The 22,168-nt window shown below is 35.3% G+C and overlaps 1 protein-coding gene across 16 annotated transcripts in view; it reads right to left on the bottom strand.

Moving 5' to 3' along the window:
- EYA4 (EYA transcriptional coactivator and phosphatase 4) overlaps positions 1 to 22,168 on the bottom strand; it is a 321,947-nt gene that overhangs the window by 70,244 nt on the left and 229,535 nt on the right. For 12 of the 16 annotated variants that reach the window (XM_047733823.1, XM_047733824.1, XM_047733825.1 and 9 more), the window contains 2 exons: positions 6,124 to 6,248; positions 4,676 to 4,744 (listed from right to left, as the gene is read on the bottom strand). In XM_047733823.1, the coding sequence (XP_047589779.1) occupies positions 4,676 to 4,744; positions 6,124 to 6,248 (194 nt within the window). The remainder of the gene's footprint in view (positions 1 to 4,675; positions 4,745 to 6,123; positions 6,249 to 22,168) is intronic. The other 4 variants (XM_047733827.1, XM_047733837.1, XM_047733836.1 and 1 more) reach the window with 1 other exon arrangement.

Raw genomic sequence — 22,168 nt, 5'->3', positions numbered from 1 at the left:
TAAAACTTACAAAAATCCTCATTCCAAATGATTATCAGTGTACATTCATGGTCACATTCAAATGTATTTTTTTCTCACTGTATTTCACTTTTCTTAAATTAACACAGGTTCAACAGGGTTTTTAACCTATTAGGACAGTGTCCAGAATCATTACATGCTATAAAATGGAAAGGACAATCTTCTATAAAAGAGAAACATCATATTTTTCAACAAAATGAAACTTACAGACAAATGTTTGGATTTCAAAAGTAACAATCATATTTTAAAATTCGAAGTTAAAGAGTATTGTGGTTTTACTCCTCTATATACTCAAAATAAGTAATTCAGAGTTCAGGGTTAATTCAGTAATTCAGGGTTTCTCTGAAAGTGAGATGAGAAACTATATATAGCACTTTGTACAGAACTTACTATTTAAGAAATACAAGCATTTCTTGTTATATAGTTGTAATTTGGATGTTTTTCACAGAGACAGATGTTTAAAAATAAGTCAAAATATTTTTAATATATTGATTATAATATATTGGTATAATTGGATTTTTTTTTTTAACCTTTAAAAATAATTGATACCTATGGACTAAATCAAAATTGTACAGGATTATTGTCCGGGGTCAGCTGTGCCTCAACCTTGATCCATACCCTCCTACACATATTTTCAAAGCAAATTTAATCTTGTCTGTTCAGATTATCTTTGGAACTCAAGTACAAAGTTAATGTATATTAATGATTTGTGAAGAAAGTCTGTTTATTGTAATAATTCAAAGTTCATGTTCATTAGTTGCACTAGCAGAGTTAATCCTTGAAAGAGAAGGTGACCCAAGTAATTTACATTTTATATTTCATCTTCCAAAATCTGTGATTAAACTGGTATACACTTAAAAGACATACATATGCTAATTCTAAATATACTTCTTTCTGAACCACAAAATCACCCATAGCTCCTTCTGACAGCACAGGTGTTGCAAAGCATTTCAGGAGGAGTTAGATCAGGAAGGATACAATTTATAACACTACAGGGGAGCAAGCAGTATGGCCTACTGCTTTTTAATAATTAGTATAGCCTATGATTTAGTTTGTCTGAATCAATATGTTCACTCTATCTATGAGCACCAAGTGTCTATCACTCCTAAATATCCAGAAATAAAATAATTTTTGTAAAATAATTTAATAAAGCAGCTTATGGCTTTCATTTAAAGAAAAAGAAACTAAAAATAATAGAGGCACGATAGTAGATGGTTCTACTTCATGAACATGTAACATTCAGAAATAAACCCCTTGCATAAGAAAAATCATGTGTATAATAAGCATAATAAAAATTCTGAAAGATTCTTTTCTGTGATATATAGATTTTAAATATAGAAAATGTTGTAAATCTGATCAGAATGTCTGATTTAGGTTCCCCCAAACCTTCTCTCTAAAGCATTTTCTTAATCTCCATGTAGAATCAAATATTCCCTCCCTCTGCTATGCACTCACCTTGAACACATTATGCACTCATTACTTTCTTGTCTGTTTCCCTCTGCTAGACTTTTGGTCCCTTGATGGCCAGTATCATATTCTATAGGTCACTGGGTTCCCATTTCCTAGCACAGAGCCTGGCATATAACAGGAACTTGATACATTTTAATTGAGAAAGTGAAAATCCACTTTTAGATCCTATCCTAAGCAATTCCAACAGATGTCTTTCTGTAAAGTACAGCTAATCGTGAATCTTGACACCATTAAGCAAATAAAAAGCTTATGTATTTCTGCAACTTTTCATATGATCAGCATGCATTTATATGCGTAAGTATGCATATACATGAAGGATTCAGAACATACATATAGCTCATCTCGGGGGTCAGCAAATTACATCCCACATGCCAAATCTTCCCCATGGCCTGTTTCTGGATAGCCTGTGAGCTATGAATGACTTTTAAATTTTTCAACAGTTGAAGAATATCTAAAGAAGGATATTTGTGACTTGTGAAATTCTGTTAATTTCAAATTTCAGTGTTCACAGATCCAGTTTTATTTGAACACAGCCAAGCTCAAGCAGCTCTATGGCTGCTTTTGTGGAACAACAGCAGAGCTGAATACCTAAAACAGAGACCTTATAACCTGCAAAGCCCAAAATATTTATTATCTCACTCTTTGCAGAAAAAAATTTGTTAACCACTGATCTATATGCTAGGGTATGATTGAATATATTCTACTTTTATTGACAGTTCTACATTTTAACAATTTTACAAGCAATAAAAATTTGAAAGAAAAATTATTTTCCAATATAAATCTGCAGATGTAATTATATAATTAGCTCTAAGGTGTTGAAACAGTTTAAATCACTTCAAAGAATAATGTAATATATTTAAGAGTACCAATGTAATATGGTAAGATATTAAGGGGACACTATCAACTTATTCATATTAGTAAAAACTATATAATTCAAGTCCTTTTGAAAACCTCAAAGTTAAAGGAAAGGTTTTCAAAACCACTAAATTAGCTTTTGCTTTTTTTATTATAATAATTTTATAAAGGGATCCAATTCCCACAATAAAACCCAAGATTAAATATAAAACAGTTTATTGTCAATGGGAGAGATACGCACCAAATCTTTGTTTGTGCTATAAATACCCAACATACACTCATACAATAAACTCCCTGAAGTTATTAAAATTCATAAATTCATAAATTTCATGTCAGTAAGCCACCAAGATTACATCGTTAACAATCAAAGTATACCTAACATTTTATTACTAAAAACTTGCCTTCTTTGGCCAGTTTACGCATTCTAAATGCAGAGAAATATATTTTATGACCAAATATTAGAAAACCTTTTAACATAATGTATGTTTTCATTTTCTTTTAAAACTATTGCCTAGTCATTATTGAATTGTTAATTAAAGAAAGAGAAACATACTTGTTTTTACTGGCAAGCAATTTGTATACACTAGTATACAATTTAACACAAAAGCTTTGGCAGGGAAATATTATTTTCCTCCTTTTATAGAAAGAGATTAAAGCTCAGAGAGGTTAAGTGACTCGTCCAAGGTAACACAGCTAGTAAGTGTGTTCCTCCTGACACAAAATTCTTTGTTCTTCCCACATGGCCACGTGACTCTTAACATTAACACTAAGAACTAGGAAAATCTGATACTTAACACTTAGAAAAATATATCTGGTTGAGATTCATCTAAATTACTAAACAGTGTACATATTCACTATGGTAAAGCTACCATGTTACATGAATATCTGAAAACAGAACAATAGCCAGTGAGCTAAGAATGTTTTTCACAAATGAAATGTTTTTTTAAAAAAAGATCAAAACTAGAATATTTTGTGTTGTGATAACTATGAAATTTGAATACTGGGTTTTATTGGAACCTGATGAATCTCATTCATTTATGCATTGACTATGGCTGCTTTTGAGTTAGGATGGCAGGGTGGAGTAGATGAGACAGACATGGTATGTTCTATAAAGACTAAAATACTTACTATCCAGCTCTTTATAGAAAAAGACTTCTGAGTTAGAATTAAGAGAAACTAAATTCTTGCAACAGATTTTTAAGTATAAAATGTGTATCTCAAGGTGGAACTGGAAAACATTTCAAGTTAAAATTATTTTTAAAAAATAAATAATGGATATAATGGAATTATTTTTCACTCACTGGTCATATATTTTAATTTAATCAGATACAGCGAGATCCGGCCAAACTGCCTATCCTAACTATTCTTTTGTAATGCACATTTCCAACAGGTAGGGAGGTCTTCTTTTTAATTTTACTATTGGGTGATTCCATGTTAGTGTTATAGTCTTGTTTTTATTTTTTGATTTTAGTAGTATATTAGCTTTTGATTTAGAAAAAGAAAAATGTTATGGCGTGCCTGGGTGGCTCATTCATTGAGTGTGTGCCTCTTGGTTTCAGCTCAGGTCACAATCTCAGGGTCCTGGGGTTGAGTCTCATGTCAGGCTCTGTGCTTAATGAGGAGTCTTCTTGAAGAATCTCTCTTTCCCTCTCCTTCTGCCCCTCCCCACACTCTCTTTCTAATAAATAAATAGCTCTTTTAAAAAAAGAAAGTTTGTTTACACTTCTATATATTTTCTGTATATGAATGCAGTAATTATAGTTCAAAGTATTTTAAGGGTTAATACTGATTTATAATTTTAAATGTGTAGCTTTCACACTGATGATTCTTTAAATGATGGAATTTTAAATGTTTATGTTGCTTTAGGCACTTTAACTGGATTATTTATTGACGTCCTTAAAATCACAGATATCTTTCTGCCATGTTAAGAATTTCAATGAAGACAGTCTGTAGGTCATGGGGATGACCAAGTTTGTATGTCTGTGCAATCTGGTTCACCCGCTCTTAGAGCTAGGGCTGCTGTGCTCTATTAGGCACTTAGATGATACGTAGTTAGAAAAACAACAGATGCATCTGTTGGCTCAACATTATAAACCAATGTAAGAAAAAATACCATTGGTTTAAGGAATCTAAGATTAGAATACTAGTTGGTAAGGAAAAAACATAGTCAACTATTATCTATAAGCAACAAAAAGTCATGTTTATTTCTCCTTTTTTGTTACAAGTACTTAACACAGAAAAGGAAATGCAAACAGAAAGAGCCACAGAAAGCAAACCAGAAGGGCAATACCAACACACCCAAACACATGCAGTGTACCATCATCTCTCATACTTGTTGCGGAAGAGGGGGTGTTGCAACTCAGCAACCAGTCTGCAGTGTTTAAAACAGTCATGTTGTCCCCTGAGAACAGGAACAGTATAAGGGTTCATTGTCCGAATGCCTGCTCAGTGTGCAGGAATAGTCTTCAATGCCTGTACTGGTGCCTGACCTTTTAGCTAAAATCATAACTGCACTGTATGATTTTTATCCTTTATTTTATCAGGTCTGTTTTAGTTCCGTTAAATACATATACATGATGATTAGTGAAACTCCAAGATTTGATTCCAAAGGTTTTAAAAATCTTGTTACATGTATCTAAGTTAAAGTTTAAATCTAAATGTCCTTACACCAGAAATCATCACTAAACAATCTTACAAATTTGCACTCCCATAATTAAATAGCTAAAATTACAGATGCATGTTTAGAGACAAATAAACATCATAAACAAGGAAATGTTAATCTACAAAGGGTTTGGTGTAAAACATTATTAAATACAGGCAAATTGCAATGCACACAATTTTACAGAAAAAAGTTTAGACTGCAAAGTTATTTTAAAATAAATGGGAAGAGGTGTGTCAATTTCATAAATACTTATTGAAATTTTAAAAGAAAATATGATGTGGCAAATGCTGTTATCTAATAATATTATCAGTTTATAAATTAAAACAAATGCATATACTTTTTCTCTAATGACTAAAATAGATAAAACTTCAAAATGATGAATAATTTAAAAAGTAGTTTACACATGTGTATATATATATATCATATATATAGATATGTGATGCATATACATATTCTGATGCAAAAATCAGACCATATCTTTTGATGGCTGAATACATATTATAAAATCAGTAGAGCAGAATATTTGAAATAACTGTTATTGTATGTATGCCATATGCTATGGCATGATTATAAGCTAATCAAATGAGAAAGTATCTGAAAAAACTTTAATTTCCACTTTAAATACATCAGGTATTAATCTCCTTGAAAAGAGAGTGCAGCAGACATAAATATTTTTCTATTCTCAAACCTCTTAAGAAAAAAGGTTTTTAAGAAAAATTTGGGGTAGCCTTTCTCCTGCAATTCAAAATAAAACCAAAAACTAGTATAATCTCTCTCTCTCTCTCTGACACACACACAAGATCAGAGTGTAAATCCTTTTGGCCACATTTTCTACATTTTTGTTTTGAAATACTTCCTAGGGAAAATACAAAAAGGAAGCTTTGCTAAAAGTCTTTAAAATGTTGTTCAGGGATATCTACTTTTTCTGATTTTTTTCCAGCTACAGAGGAGGTACAAGAAAATCAGCAGAATAACAGTCTATTAGCCATATCGTCCCCAGACATAATGCTGATTATGTTATTGCTGATAAGGATTTATTTATTAGTAGATTCCTAACATATGAAATTATAGCAAACATTGAAATGTGATTCTGGGTGCCTCCGTGATGGTACACTTACCTCCTGTTCCATTTGTGGTGACAGATGTGCTGCTGAGATTAGCCTTCTCCAGTTTGGAGCTACCAGGAGTATCACCGCTTCCAACAAGAGGATGAGGACTTGCAAGGTCCTGCATTTCCATAGACCTGTTAGAGCAGGAAGAGCAGAGCAAAAGCTAAAATCTCAGCAATGATTTCTTAAAAAACGACATATATTTTTTTACTGAGCACACATGTGATCTCACAGTAAGAATGGAGACCAAAAGCTAAGACTTCTTCGTTAGCTAGATGAACATGACAGTCCATTAAAGATTAATAAATAAATACAGCTTCCATGATAGTTGAGCTTCATAATTTATTTGTAATCCTATAACTATTCTGTATAATAAAGTACAGAAGAAATATTCTGTCATCTTAGCTGTTTAAGTTGATAGGGATACCCTCCCTCCTACCTTGACCATCTCTATTATAAACATGTAGAAATGCTGAAAATATTTAACCCCTAAAATTTGATGTCCTCAGCCACCAGTGACAAAGAAATCAATAGCTAGAAGTAAAGTACAAACAAAGTCAGAACAGAAACTTCCAGCTGATCTTGTGGATCCAGGGCTGAAAACTGACTTTAAGGACTGAAGGCTAGAGTTGTTACACCTTTAATATCTACTTAGGAATAGACAGTTTGACATAAGGGAATGTGCTGGAATTGAGACCCTAAATAAAACTGAGACTCTTAAAAGATTGACCCTCTTTGGAAACAGAAACTTAAAAAAGCAGAATTTTACAGTAGTCCAAAGAAGCCATACATGCTTCAATGAAAGAAGGAAAACACATGAAATAAATAAAAATTGAGAGAACTTATCACCAATAAGTTATCCTATAAAAATAATACTGAAAGAAGACCTTCTGTTAAAAGTAAAGATACCAGATAAAAACTCAGAACTAGGGGGAGGAATGAAGAGTGACAGAAATGTAAATATATAGGTAAATACAAAGATTATCTCTCTTTTTTTTTTCATGAAAGACTGCCAAATGAAGCAAAAAAAAAAAAAAACACCAAAAAACAACAAAAACAAGCAAGCAAACAAACAAACAAAAAATTCCACAACACTGCATTATGTGATTTATAATATAGCACAGGAGCAAAATATATATCAATATCACAAAGATAGTGGGACAAAATTATATTCTTTTAAGGTTCTTTCATTTGGCATGTGATGTTATGTTATGCTTGGAGAAGACATTTAGGATTCTTCAAGTAATAACTAACATTAAATATTAATAAGAAAAAATATTGACAGATATAATAAAAAGTCAATAGAAAAATTAAAATAAAACATTTAAAAGGATTGATTAACCCCAAAAACCAGAAATAGAGAAAGGAAGAACATATGTGAAAAGCAGAAAACATGTAGCAAGACAGTACACTCAAACCTAACCATATCAATGTTTACACTAAATATCAATGGACTAAATAAACACTTCAATGAAGAGACAGAGATTGTCAGAGTGTATTGAAAAACCACAGCCCAACTATTAGGGATCTACAAGAGGAGTATTTTAAATACAGACACACTGTGATACTATGGCATACTGCCCAGAAAAATTCATTCCTATAGCTGCTGGTACTGTTACCAACTAGCAGTTCTCAACTAAATTCCTTTCCAAGAAATGTCTCAACTAAAGAGAGTCATTTTGCCCTAAATCACACCCTTTCTGGACTTACCCTCACCTACTGACTGACCATGAAGGGGTATAAAGGTATTACCCTCACCCAGAATGTCACTTGAGTCTAGAGCCACCATAAGATCAGTTAGGACCTTTGTTGCAATTGCACTGAAGATCAAAATCTCTCAGTCTAATCATGCTTCCATCATTCCCCTCAAAATATTACCATTGGAAGCACAACCCAATAAACTCCTGGCACATTAATCCCTATGTTAGAATTTGCCTTCTGGGAACTTGAGCAGTGATAAGGCACAACTAGGTTCAGAGTAAAGAACGGAAAACAATATGACATGTAAATAATAAATGTAAGATAAGTGTCTGGGCTATTATAATATCACAAAATGGTCCTCAAAATGAAGAATATTACTAGATACAAAGAGATTGATTAAGAAAATGAAAGAAATGATAAATTCTTCACAACCTTAGATGTGCATGTACTTACTAACTGAGCTTAAAAATATATAAAGGAAAAACTAAGCAGAATTAAAGGAAGAAACTGACTAGCAGTCCATGGTCATATTTGGAGATTTTATAAGATTCCTTACACAATAACCAATTGCAAAAGTAGACACTGTCATCAACATGCTGTAGTTGACAGAGTATACTAACACCAAATAATTATAGATTACACATTATTTTCAAGTGTACGTGGAATGTCTACCAGGATGACTGTAAGGTAGGGGATAAAGTAAGTATCATTTCATTTTAAATTAAACCTTACAGAGTATAGTATCTGGCCATAATTAATTAAATTAGAAAGCAAGGATAGTAAAATATATGAAATAATCATTAATAATTGAAAATTAAACAACACAATTCTAAATAACCTATGAGTCAAAGTAGAAATCACCAATGAATTTAGAAAGTACTTAGGACAAAATACTAATGGAAACACCTCAAATCACCCCAAATGTAGTCAACTGATCTTTGGCAAAGTAACAAACAGAATACAGTAGAGCAAAGGCAGTTTCTCTAACAAATGGTGCTGGAACAACTAGTCACACACAAACACACAAAATATAAGCCTAGACACAGAACCTATACCCTTCACAAAAACTAATTCAAAATTGATCATAGACTGAAATAAAATGCAAAACTGTAAGTTTTGAATACAACACCAAAGACAGAATCCTTGAAAAATAAATACTGGTAAGCCGGACTTCATTAAAATTAAAAACTTCTCTTCAAAATTCAATGTCAAAAGAATTCAAAGACAAACCACAGACTGGAAGAAAATGTCTGCATAAGACATATCTGATTAAGGACTGTTATCCAAAATACATAAAGAACTCTTAAAATTCAACAAGAGAAAAACAATCTGCTTAAAAATGGCCAAACACTTCAACAGACACCTCATCAAAGAAGATGTATAGATGACAAAATAAATAAATAAATAAAAAGATAGTCCACATCACATGTTATCAAGGAAATGCAAGTTAAAACAATAAGATAACACTTCACTATTTACTAGAATGGCCCAAAGCTGGAATACTGACAACATCAAATTCTGGCAAGAATATGGAGCAACAGGAACACCCATATACTGCTGCATTTCTGGTGGGAATGCAAAAGAGCCCATCCACTTTGGAAGACATTCTGGCAGTTACTTATAAAACTAAACATATTCTTACCATATGATCCAGCAGTCACACTCCTTGATATTTATGTAAAGGAGTTGAAAATATATGTCCACACAAAAATCTGCACAGAGATGTATATTGTAGCTTCATTTATAATCATCAAAACTTGGAAACAAGATGTTTTTCACTAGGTGAATGGATAAATTCTAATATATAGAGTCAATGGGTCATTATTCAGTATTAAAAGGAAACGAGCTTTCCAGCCATGAAAAGACATGAAGAAATCTTCACTGCATATTACTAAGTGAATATCCAATCTGAAAAGCCATATGTACTGTATGATTCCAATTATATGATATTCTAGAAAAGCAAAACTATCTTGCTAGGGTAGAGAGGAGGGAGGGATAAATCAGAGTAAACAAAATTTTTAGGGCCGTGAACATATTCTGTATATTATAATTAAAGTTATGTGTCATTATACATTGTTCAAACCCACTGCATATATGATACCAAGAGTTAACCCTAAAGTAAACTATGGACTTACAGATAGGATGATAAGTCAGTGTAGGTTCATTCTTGGTAACAAATGCTCCATTCTGGTGAGTAATAATAATAGAGGAGGCTATACATGCATTGGAACAGAGGGTATATAGGAAATCTCTGTACCTTCCTCTCAGCTATGTTATGAGCTATAACTGATCAAAAATTAAAGCCCTGGAGGAGTCAAGATGGCGGAGAAATAGCAGGCTGAGACTACTTCAGGTAGCGGGAGATCAGCTAAATAGCTTATCTAAAGATTGCAAACACCTATAAATCCAACGGGAGATTGAAGAGAAGAACAGCAATTCCAGAAACAGAAAATCAACCACTTTCTGCAAGGTAGGACTGGCGGAGAAGTGAATCCAAAGCGACGGGAAGATAGACCGCGGGGGGAGGGGCCGGCTCCCGGCGAGCGGCGGAGCAACGGAGCACAAAATCAGGACTTTTAAAAGTCTGTTCCGCTGAGGGACATCGCTCCAGAGGCTTAACTGGGGTGAAGCCCAGGCGGGGTCAGCATGGCCTCAGGTCCCACAGGGTCACAGAAGGATCGGGGGAGTCTGAGTGTCGCAGAGCTTACTGGTATTAGAACAGGGAAGCCGGCTACAGAGACAGAGCCGAGGAGTGAGCTCTAAACTCGGGGTTACCTTGAACCGGTCGCAGGCTCAGTCAGCTCGGAGCGCGGCCGGAGGCCAGGGTGACGGGAGTAATTGGGTGCTGTTCTCTGAGGGCGCACTGAGGAGTGGGGCCCCAGGCTCTCGGCTCCTCCGGGCCGGAGACCGGGAGGCCACCATCTTCACTCCCATCCTCCCGAACTCTACGGAAAGCGCTCAGGGAACAAAAGCTCCTGAAAGAAAACCCAGCAAACCCGAGAGGATTACTCAGCCCGGCCCCGGGTAAGGGCGGTGCAACTCCGCCTGGGGCAAAGACGCTTGAGAATCACTACAACATGCCCCTCCCCCAGAAGATGAACGAGAAACCCAGCCAGGACCAAGTTCACCTACCAAGGAGTGCAGTTTCAATACCAAGGAGAGTGGCAGAATTCAAGAGGAGAAGAAAGCAAAGCATGGAACTCATGGCTTTCTCCCCATGATTCTTTAGCCTTGCAGTTAATTTAATTTTTTTTTTCTCTTTTTCAATTTTTTTCTCTTCTTCTGCTAAATTTTTTAAACTTTAACCGTTTTCTTTTTTTAATGTTTTTTAAATAGTTTATCTAATATATATATATATATATATATATATATATATATATATTCTTTTTTCCTTTTTATATTTTTTATCGGCTTTCTTTTTTTAATAGTTTCTTTTTTTCTTCTTCTTCTTTGGAACCCCTTTTTATCCCCTTTCTCCCCCTCACGATTTGGGATCTCTTCTGATTTGGCTAAAGCATATTTTCCTGGGGTTGTTGCCACCCTTTTAGTATTTTACTTGCTCCTTCATATACTCTTATCTGGACAAAATGACAAGGCAGAAAAATTCACAACAAAAAAAAAGAACAAGAAGCAGTACCAAAGGCTAGGGACCTAATCAATACAGACATTGGTAATATGTCAGATATAGAGTTCAGAATGACGATTCTCAAGGTTCTAGCCGGGCTTGAAAAAGGCATGGAAGATATTAAAGCAACCCTCTCGGGAGATATAAAAGCCCTTTCTGGAGAAATAAAAGAACTAAAATCGAACCAAGTTGAAATCAAAAAAGCTATTAATGAGGTGCAATCAAAAATGGAGGCTCTCACTGCTAGGATAAATGAGGCAGAAGAAAGAATTAGCGATATAGAAGACCAAATGACAGAGAATAAAGAAGCTGAGCAAAAGAGGGACAAACAGCTACTGGACCACGAGGGGAGAATTCGAGAGATAAGTGACACCATAAGACGAAACAACATTAGAATAATTGGGATTCCAGAAGAAGAGGAAACGGAGAGGGGAGCAGAAGGTGTATTGGAGAGAATTATTGGAGAGAATTTCCCCAATATGGCAAAGGGAACAAGCATCAAAATCCAGGAGGTTCAGAGAACCCCCCTCAAAATCAATAAGAATAGGTCCACACCCCGTCACCTAATAGTAAAATTGACAAGTCTTAGTGACAAAGAAAAGATCCTGAAAGCAGCCCGGGAAAAGAAGTCTGTAACGTACAATGGTAAAAATATTAGATTGGCAGCAGACTTATCCACAGAGACCTGGCAGGCCAGAAAGAGCTGGCATGATATATGCAGAGCACTAAACGAGAAAAACATGCAGCCAAGAATACTATATCCAGCTAGGCTATCATTGAAAATAGACGGAGAGATTAAAAGCTTCCAGGACAAACAAAAACTGAAAGAATTTGCAAACACCAAACCAGCTCTACAGGAAATATTGAAAGGGGTCCTCTAAGCAAAGAGAGACCCTAAAAGTAGTAGATCAGAAAGAAACAGAGACAATATACAATAACAGTCACCTTACAGGCAATACAATGGCACTAAATTCATATTTCTCAATCCTTACCCTGAATGTTAATGGGCTAAATGCCCCAATCAAAAGACACAGGGTATCAGAATGGATAAAAAACCAAAACCCATCTATATGTTGCCTACAAGAAACTCATCTTAAACCCGAAGACACCTCCAGGTTTAAAGTGAGGGGGTGGAAAAGAATTTACCATGCTAATGGACATCAGAAGAAAGCAGGAGTGGCAATCCTTATATCAGATCAATTAGATTTTAAGCCAAAGACTATAATAAGAGATGAGGAAGGACACTTTATCATACTCAAAGGAACTGTCCAACAAGAAGATCTAACAATTTTAAATATCTATGCCCCTAACGTGGGAGCAGCCAACTATATAAACCAATTAATAACAAAATCAAAGAAACACATCGACAAGAATACAATAATAGTAGGGGATTTTAACACTCCCCTCACTGAAATGGACAGATCATCCAAGCAAAAGATCAACAAGGAAATCAAGGCCTTAAATGACACACTGGACCAGATGGACATCACAGATATATTCAGAACATTTCATCCCAAAGCAACAGAATACACATTCTTCTCTAGTGCACATGGAACATTCTCCAGAATAGATCACATTCTAGGTCCTAAGTCAAGTCTCAACCGGTATCAAAAGATTGGGATCATTCCCTGCATATTTTCAGACCACAATGCTCTGAAGCTAGAACTCAATCACAAGAGGAAATTTGGAAAGAACCAAAATACATGGAGACTAAACAGCATCCTTCTAAAGAATGAATGGGTCAATCAGGAAATTAAAGAAGAATTGAAAAAATTTATGGAAACAAATGATAATGAAAACACAACGGTTCAGAATCTGTGGGACACAACAAAGGCAGTCCTGAGAGGAAAATATATAGCGGTACAAGCCTTTCTCAAGAAACAAGAAAGGTCTCAGGTACACAACCTAACCCTACACCTAAAGGAGCTGGAGAAAGAACAAGAAAGAAACCCTAAACCCAGCAGGAGAAGAGAAATCATAAAGATCAGAGCAGAAATCAATGAAATAGAAACCAAAAAAAAAAAAAAAAAAAAAAAAATAGAACAAATCAACGAAACTAGGAGCTGGTTCTTTGAAAGAATTAATAAGATTGATAAACCCCTGGCCAGACTTATCAAAAAGAAAAGAGAAAGGACCCAAATCAATAAAATCATGAATGAAAGAGGAGAGATCACAACGAACACCAAAGAAATACAGACAATTATAAGAACATACTATGAGCAACTCTACGCCAACAAATTTGACAATCTGGAAGAAATGGATGCATTCCTAGAGACATATAAACTACCACAACTGAACCAGGAAGAAATGGAAAGCCTGAACAGACCCATAACCAGTAAGGAGATTGAAACAGTCATCAAATATCTCCAAACAAACAAAAGCCCAGGGCCAGATGGCTTCCCGGGGGAATTCTACCAAACATTTAAAGAAGAACTAATTCCTATTCTCCTGAAACTGTTCCAAAAAATAGAAACGGAAGGAAAACTTCCAAACTCATTTTATGAGGCCAGCATCCCCCTAATCCCAAAACCAGACAAAGATCCCATCAAAAAAGAGAACTACAGACCAATATCCTGATGAACAGAGATGCAAAAATTCTCACCAAAATACTAGCTAATAGGATTCAACAGTACATTAAAAGGATTATTCACCACGACCAAGTGGGATTTATTCCAGGGCTGCAAGGTTGGTTCAACATCCGCAAATCAATCAATGTGATACAACACATTAATAAAAGAAAGAACAAGAACCATATGATACTCTCCATAGATGCTGAAAAAGCATTTGACAAAGTACAGCATCCCTTCCTGATCAAAACTCTTCAAAGTGTAGGGATAGACGGCACAAACCTCAATATTATCAAAGCCATCTATGAAAAACCCACCACAAATATCATTCTCAATGGAGAAAAACTGAAAGCTTTTCCGCTAAGGTCAGGAACACGGCAGGGATGTCCGTTATCACCACTGCTATTCAACATAGTACTAGAAGTCCTAGCCTCAGCAATCAGACAACAAAAGGAAATTAAAGGCATCCAAATCGGCAAAGAAGAAGTCAAACTATCACTCTTCACAGATGATATGATACTCTATGTGGAAAACCCAAAAGACTCCACTCCAAAACTGCTAGAACTTGTACAGGAATTCAGTAAAGTGTCAGGATATAAAATCAATGCACAGAAATCAGTTGCATTTCTCTACACCAACAACAAGACAGAAGAAAGAGAAATTAAGGAGTCCATCCCATTTACAATTGCACCCAAAACTATAAGATACCTAGGAATAAACCTAACCAAAGAGACTAAGAATCTATACACAGAAAACTATAAAGTACTCATGAAAGAAATTGAGGAAGACACAAAGAAATGGAAAAATGTTCCATGCTCCTGGATTGGAAGAATAAATATTGTGAAAATGTCTATGCTACCTAAAGCAATCTACACATTTAATGCAATTCCTATCAAAGTACCATCCATTTTTTTCAAGGAAATGGAACAAATAATCCTAAAATTTATATGGAACCAGAAAAGACCTCGAATAGCCAAAGGAATATTGAAAAAGAAAGCCAAAGTTGGTGGCATCACAATTCCGGACTTCAAGCTCTATTACAAAGCTGTCATCATCAAGACAGCATGGTACTGGCACAAAAACAGACACATAGATCAATGGAACAGAATAGAGAGCCCAGAAATGGACCCTCAACTCTATGGTCAACTCATCTTCGACAAAGCAGGAAAGAATGTCCAATGGAACAAAGACAGCCTCTTCAATAAATGGTGTTGGGAAAATTGGACAGCCACATGCAGAAAAATGAAATTGGATCATCTCCTTACACCACACACGAAAATAGACTCAAAATGGATGAAGGATCTCAATGTGAGAAAGGAATCCATCAAAATCCTCGAGGAGAACACAGGCAGCAACCTCTTCGACGTCAGCCGCAGCAAAATCTTCCTAGGAACATCACCAAAGGCAAGGGAAGCAAGGGCAAAAATGAACTTTTGGGATTTTATCAAGATCAAAAGCTTTTGCACAGCAAAGGAAACAGTTAACAAAACCAAAAGACAACTGACAGAATGGGAGAAGATATTTGCAAATGACATATCAGATAAAGGGCTAGTGTCCAAAATCTTAGCAAACTCAACACCCAAAGAACAAATAATCCAATCAAGAAATGGGCAGAGGACATGAACAGACATTTCTGCAAAGAAGACATCCAGATGGCCAACAGACACATGAAAAAGTGCTCCATATCACTCGGCATCAGGGAAATACAAATCAAAACCACCATGAGATATCACCTCACACCAGTCAGAATGGCTAAAATTAACAAGTCAGGAAATGACAGATGCTGGCGAGGATGCGGAGAAAGGGGAACCCTCCTACACTGTTGGTGGGAATGCAAGCTGGTGCAACCACTCTGGAAAACAGCATGGAGGTTCCTCAAAATGTTGAAAATAGAACTACCTTATGACCCAGCAATTGCACTGCTGGGTATTTACCCTAAAGATACAAACGTAGTGATCCGAAGGGTCACGTGCACCCGAATGTTTATAGCAGCAATGTCTACAATAGCCAAACTATGGAAAGAACCTAGATGTCCATCAACAGACGAATGGATAAAGAAGATGTGGTATATATACACAATGGAATACTATGCAGCCATCAAAAGAAATGAAATCTTGCCATTTGCGACGACGTGGATGGAACTAGAGGGTATCATGCTTAGCGAAATAAGTCAATCGGAGAAAGACAACTATCATATGATCTCCCTGATATGAGGGAGAGGAGATGCAACATGGGGGGTTGAGGGGGTAGGAGAAGAATAAATGTAACAAGATGGGATTGGGAGGGAGACAAACCATAAGTGACTCTTAATCTCACAAAACAAACTGAGGGTTGAAGGGAGGAGGGGGGTTGGGGGGGATGGGGTTATGGATATTGGGGAGGGTATGTGCTATGGTGAGTGCTGTGAAGTGTGTAAACCTGGCGATTCACAGACCTGTACCCCTGGGGATAAAAATATATGTTTATTAAAAATAAAATTAAAAAAAAAATGCTCAGTAAATTAAAAAAAAAAAAAATAAAGCCCTTAAAACAATAAAAAAAAATGACTTCAAATCAGAATTTGTGATATGCGAATAAAGCAGTGGCTAATGAGAATTTATATCTTTAAAAGATTATATTAGAAAAGGAGAGGGTTTGAAATCTGTGATCTAAATTTCTACCCTAATAAACTAAAGAAAAACATATTAAACCCCAAGTAAATAAAAGGAAGGAAACAAAAAGAGCCTAAATCATTGAAAGAGAAAAATCTATCATAGAGACAATTTACAAATCCAAATGATAACCATTAGAGACAATAAAAATATTTAAAAAGATAATAAGAAAATATTATGAACAACCTTATGCCAAAGCATTCACTAATTTATTTATTTATTTCTTAAAAGATTTTATTTATTTATTTGACAGACAGAGATCACAAGTAGGCAGAGAGGCAGGCAGAGACAGAGGGAGGGAAGCAGGGTCCCTGCTGAGCAGAGAGCACGATGCAGGGCTCAATCCCAGGACCCTGGGATCATGACCTGAGCCAAAGGCAGAGGCTTAACCCACTGAGCCACCCAGGCACCCCAGCATTCACTAATTTAGATAAAATCAGCAAAATTCTTAAAAGACACAACCTATAAAACCAATCCAATAAAAAATAAGAAATCTCAAGAGTTCTATATCAAATTAAAGAAACTGAAGGAGTAATTAAACACTCCCCCCTCCAAAAAAAAAAACCACAACAAACAACAACAACAACAATTCCAGGGTCATATAGTTTTCTTAGTGAATTCTAATAAAAAAAGAAAAATAAAGTTTTTATAAATTATTTTTAAAAAATGTAGGAGGAAACATATTTTACTCCATTGTATGAGAAAAGGATTACTCTCATCTAAAACCTGACAAAGACAATTAAAAAAAAAAAAAAACTCTGGATCTATACTTCTCATGAGCATATATGAAAAATTTAACAAAATATTATTAAGTGAAATGCAGCAATAAAATAACCACTGTATCATGACTAAGTGTGCTTTATCCCAAAAATGCAAAGTTTATTTAACATTTGAAAATTTAAAACAAAATTTGAAAATCAAACAGTGCAATTCAATATATTAACAGAATATAATTTCAATGAGTACAAAAAACATTTAATAATATTCATCATCCATTCATGACGGAAACTCTCAGCCAGCTAGAAAAGCGATATTTCCCTCATATCTGATAAAGATCATTCTCAAAAAATATATAGCTTATACCATATTTAATGATGAAATACTGAATTACTTCTCCCTAAGATCAAAACCAAGACAAGGATATCTGTTTTTCCCATTTTAATATATTTTACTGGTAATCTTAGCCAATACAAGAGGACGAAAATAAATAAATAAATAAATAAATAAATAAATAAATAAATAAAAGGGTTAAGTTTAGAAAGAAAAAATTCTGTTAATTCACAGGTAACATTATTATTTACACAGAAAAAACTGAGAAATCCATAAAAACAGAAGAACAAGAAATACTAGAATGAATGAGTGAATTTACCAAGTTATATGTACAAGGGCCTTGCCAGTACTAAATCAAAACATGAACCAAAAATATCTGAAACTTCAGTCCATTCTGTTCCAATTCAAAAACTGAAATATAAAAATGATTGTTGTTTAGTAATTGGAAATTCCCCTCTTGCTCAACTCTTAAGAGGAATCTGAATACTCAGACCCTCACCTTAACTGCCAGCCAGAGAAAAGGATTTAGACTTTTCAGGAAATAAACACAACAAAACAAATAGTATGCTTCAGGCTCTACTGAGTTTTTATATGTAACGTTCAAAATATCATAAATATTTTGATTCCTAATAAAAAGCTCCAGTAAAGAGAAAACACAGTAAACAGAAGCAGACCTGTATATGACCCAGGTTTGAGAATTATTAGACAAGGATTTAAAAATTATTGTGAATATATGAAATAACTTACAGGAAAAGATACATGCTCATAGAAGATGTGTTTTTGTGTGTCACATATATACATACATATGTGTCATATATATTTATATACACATGTGTACATATTATATACACAAATGTATATAATATATACATATAATACACATATGTATATAATACGTATATATTATTTATATGTATTGCATATAGAAAAGAAACAGAAACTCAAAAAATGAAAATTCTAGAACAAAAATTACAATATATTAAATAAAAATATTCTTTGTATGGATTTAACAGCAGATTAAACACTGCAAAAGACAGAATCAGTAAGTCTGAAGCTGGGCCATTAGAAACTACTCAAACTGGAAGAGCAAGACAAAAACAGGAGGTGGGGAAATTAAATTGAGTATAAGTAACTTGTGTAATATTATCAGGAAGCAAAAGAGTAAGATAGAATAATATTGAAATAAGTAATGGCACATATTTTTCCAAATGTGATGAAACACCAACACACAGATCCTTGAAATAAAATGAACAACAAATGAGAAAAGGGAAAAGAAAACCATACCTAGGCACTTTGTAGCCAAATTCCAAAAATAGCAAAAAGTAGAAAAACTTTATAGCAACCAGAATAAAAAAAGAGGGAAATAGTAGTATCCCCCCCCCACAAAAACAAACAAAAAAAAAAAAAAAAAAAAAAAAAAAAAACTATTATCTGTAGCACACTCCTGGTAACAAGCTGAATTATAGTAAGTAATGAATGCTCATAACTTTATTATCTCCCACTGGACCTGCCCAAAATATTTTTAATGTAATGGATCAAAAAATAATGACTTCTTATCACATGCAAAGTACTGTCACAGTTGTTAGGATTCCTGAGTGAAGAAAACATGGCCCTACTGTCCAGGAGTTTAGGATCCAAATGAGAAGGCAGATCTTGGGCAAAGAAAATTAAAGTACATTAAATGTTCACTGAATGAAACAGAAATCAATGTGAATTCAGAATATGGCAACTTTTCCCAGAAACTATTAACTGGATTTCGATGATTTCAAAGGAATTCTGGAGGAAGCATTTAGTAGTAATACCACTAAAGCTGCAAGGTAGTATATGGGCTCAGCCAGTTTAGACCACATACAAGATGAAGAAGCAAGGAAAATTAGTCAGGAATGAAAACATGGAGCATAAACTGAAGAGAGGAGTGAAACCATGTTCCTCCCGCAAAACAAAACAAAAACAGCCTTGGTATTTTACATTCCAATTTCCAGGAAACCAAAATGCAATGATCTGAATCTTTACAGTAAGTCCCCTTTGCTTGAATTCACTTCAGTGGGTTGATCTTTCTTAAAATTTTAAAAGAGCCTTTTGAGAATAGACACACATTACTACCACAAAGTATTCAGTGAGAATATTCCTGTACTTCCTTCTGCATGTTCTGTAATTAAGAGAAATCTGAAACTTCAGATTCTTTTTAAGTCTACTTTATACAAAATAGAATATACGAGATACAAAATTTACCATAGACTTCAACAGCAGAAAATGATTAACGGTACCAGTTTTCACTGCGTACACATAGTCCGACACATTCTATGCCTGGAACTTCATATAGATTCTACATATGAATATGTTACTGAATATAATTCATATATTCAGTAACACACTTATATGCATATTACTTCTTATACTTTATAGGTGAAGCGACTGAGGCTTACAGAGGATACACAACATGCCCAAAACCACGCGGGTAGAAAGTAGCAGCAGCAGAATTTGAACTCATGTCTTTCTGAGGGCAGAGTCCAGGTTCTTTCTATCACATATTGTATGTTTCCCATTTTTTTTAAAGATTTTATTTATTTATTTGACAGACAGAGATCACAAGTAGGCAGAGAGGCAGGCAGAGAGAGAGAGAGAGAGAGGGAAGCAGGCTCCCCGCTGAGCAGAGAGCCCGATGCAGGGCTCGATCCCAGAACCCTGGGATCATGACCTAAGCCGAAGGCAGAGGCTTTAACCCACTGAGCCACCCAGGTGCCCCTGTTTCCCATCTTTTAAAGTGACTTTAATTCTGTCACACTGTGAAAACACAATCAGGAATGCAGAATCCTGCAATAAAACATTTTGTATAGTATTAAAAAAATTCCTAAAGTCAGTATAAGCATCTACTCTGCCAAATCTATACTAGTTATTACCATACTTAAAGGTGACCCCCTTTTCTACCCGAGAATCCCGTTTCAACCCCCTTTTAGTGGTCCTTATGTCATAAGACCACATGAATACTAGCATTAGTTGGGGAAATATAAAAAATGAACTCACCCATAAGCACAAAAACTCACTTAAAAATTAAGAATTGCAGGCCACATGCAACTAGTTTCTTGGTTCTTTTCTGGAAATCTTCTGTAGCATAGATGGGAGTTTATTTCTAACAGATTAAAAAAAATCCTCTTGAAACCCAAGAAAGAGCAAAGTTTGTATCTGTGTATTTCAAAGTCTACTCTAACTCAGAAACCATAATTCCTTCTGCACAGATCCTGGTAATGGGTCACAGCTTTTGCACATACTGGCTGAGATTCCATCAATCCTTCACGACCCAAAAATGCAAAAGCATCCAATACTTTCCAGGACATTGCTCTCACAGCAGCTTCTTCTCTTTGCAGAAAGTGGACAGTATGTGCGTATGGCTCTATGTCTCTCGCTGTCAGAGTCTATCTTCATTTTAGCCCCCAGAAGGAGTTTAAGGAAAGAGTTTAGGTTTTGCTTTGCATATCACTCCCTTTCCCAATATAAGTCTTAATTCCCCTTAGCTGCAAAGTAGGAATAACAACATTAGCCTCTGCTTCAATAATGAGTCTCAGCTCTGTTAGGACAGGGATTATTTCTATATTATTTATTGTTTTTAGTCGCTACACTTAACAATTGTGCAGGCTACTTGGTAAGCACTAATGAATGAACAACAAATAGGAACAGGAAAAATGTAGATGAAGTGATCTGAGGTAGTCAAGTGTAGTCTAGTTCAGAAGACACTGCTTGAACATCTATTATGTTCTGGAGCTAGTTCTAGGAATACACTTGGTATCTTCAGTGAGCCTGCAGGCTAGCGGAGAGCAAGAGGACAGGTGGAGCAAAACAGGTATCAGTTCTCTGATGTGAGTGTGTGTGCAAGTTTTCACATCTGTATGTGCAGTGTTAGATCTCCCAAATGAGTAGAAGGTTTTGTGTGTGTGTGTACACCCATATGTTGGAGGTGAAGAGAAGGACATCCTGCCTGTGTACAGAAAGCCACTGTGGAAGAAAAAAGAAAATAAAGCAACTTGGTCAACCTAGATCAGAGGAAAGTCATGGCACATCACTATGGAGTACCAGTTCCCACAGTCTAGAAAAAGCCAGCAGGTAACAATGACAGGCTATCTTAAACATTTCAGTTTAGAATCCAAGAAATCACTGTCATAGCTACAAATCTAAGCCAGTTTCTCCTCTGGCTGTAAGGCTGGGAGATACGGATCACTCTAGTAGTTCTAGATCCATTATATCCCTAAACAGACGGTCTTAAAAAGGAGACCCTCCCTCACCCATTTTACCAGACATGGTCAGAACCAGGTTCCACCAGAGAGAAGCAGAAATGGAGGAGGAAGAAGACCCCTAGCAACCAGTAACAAGAAAATGGGCCATGCATAATGGGAGCTGTTTTTGCACTTTGCCAGTGACCTCATGCTTGTCCCTGGGGCCAGCATGAATGCTTGCAGTACAAGTGA

The sequence above is a fragment of the Lutra lutra genome, chromosome 6 (genome assembly GCF_902655055.1).
Source record: "Lutra lutra chromosome 6, mLutLut1.2, whole genome shotgun sequence".
Classification (NCBI taxonomy): Eukaryota; Metazoa; Chordata; class Mammalia; order Carnivora; family Mustelidae; genus Lutra; species Lutra lutra.
The sequence above is the reverse complement of the archived record's forward strand: the minus strand, read 5'-3'. Positions and strand labels throughout refer to the sequence as shown.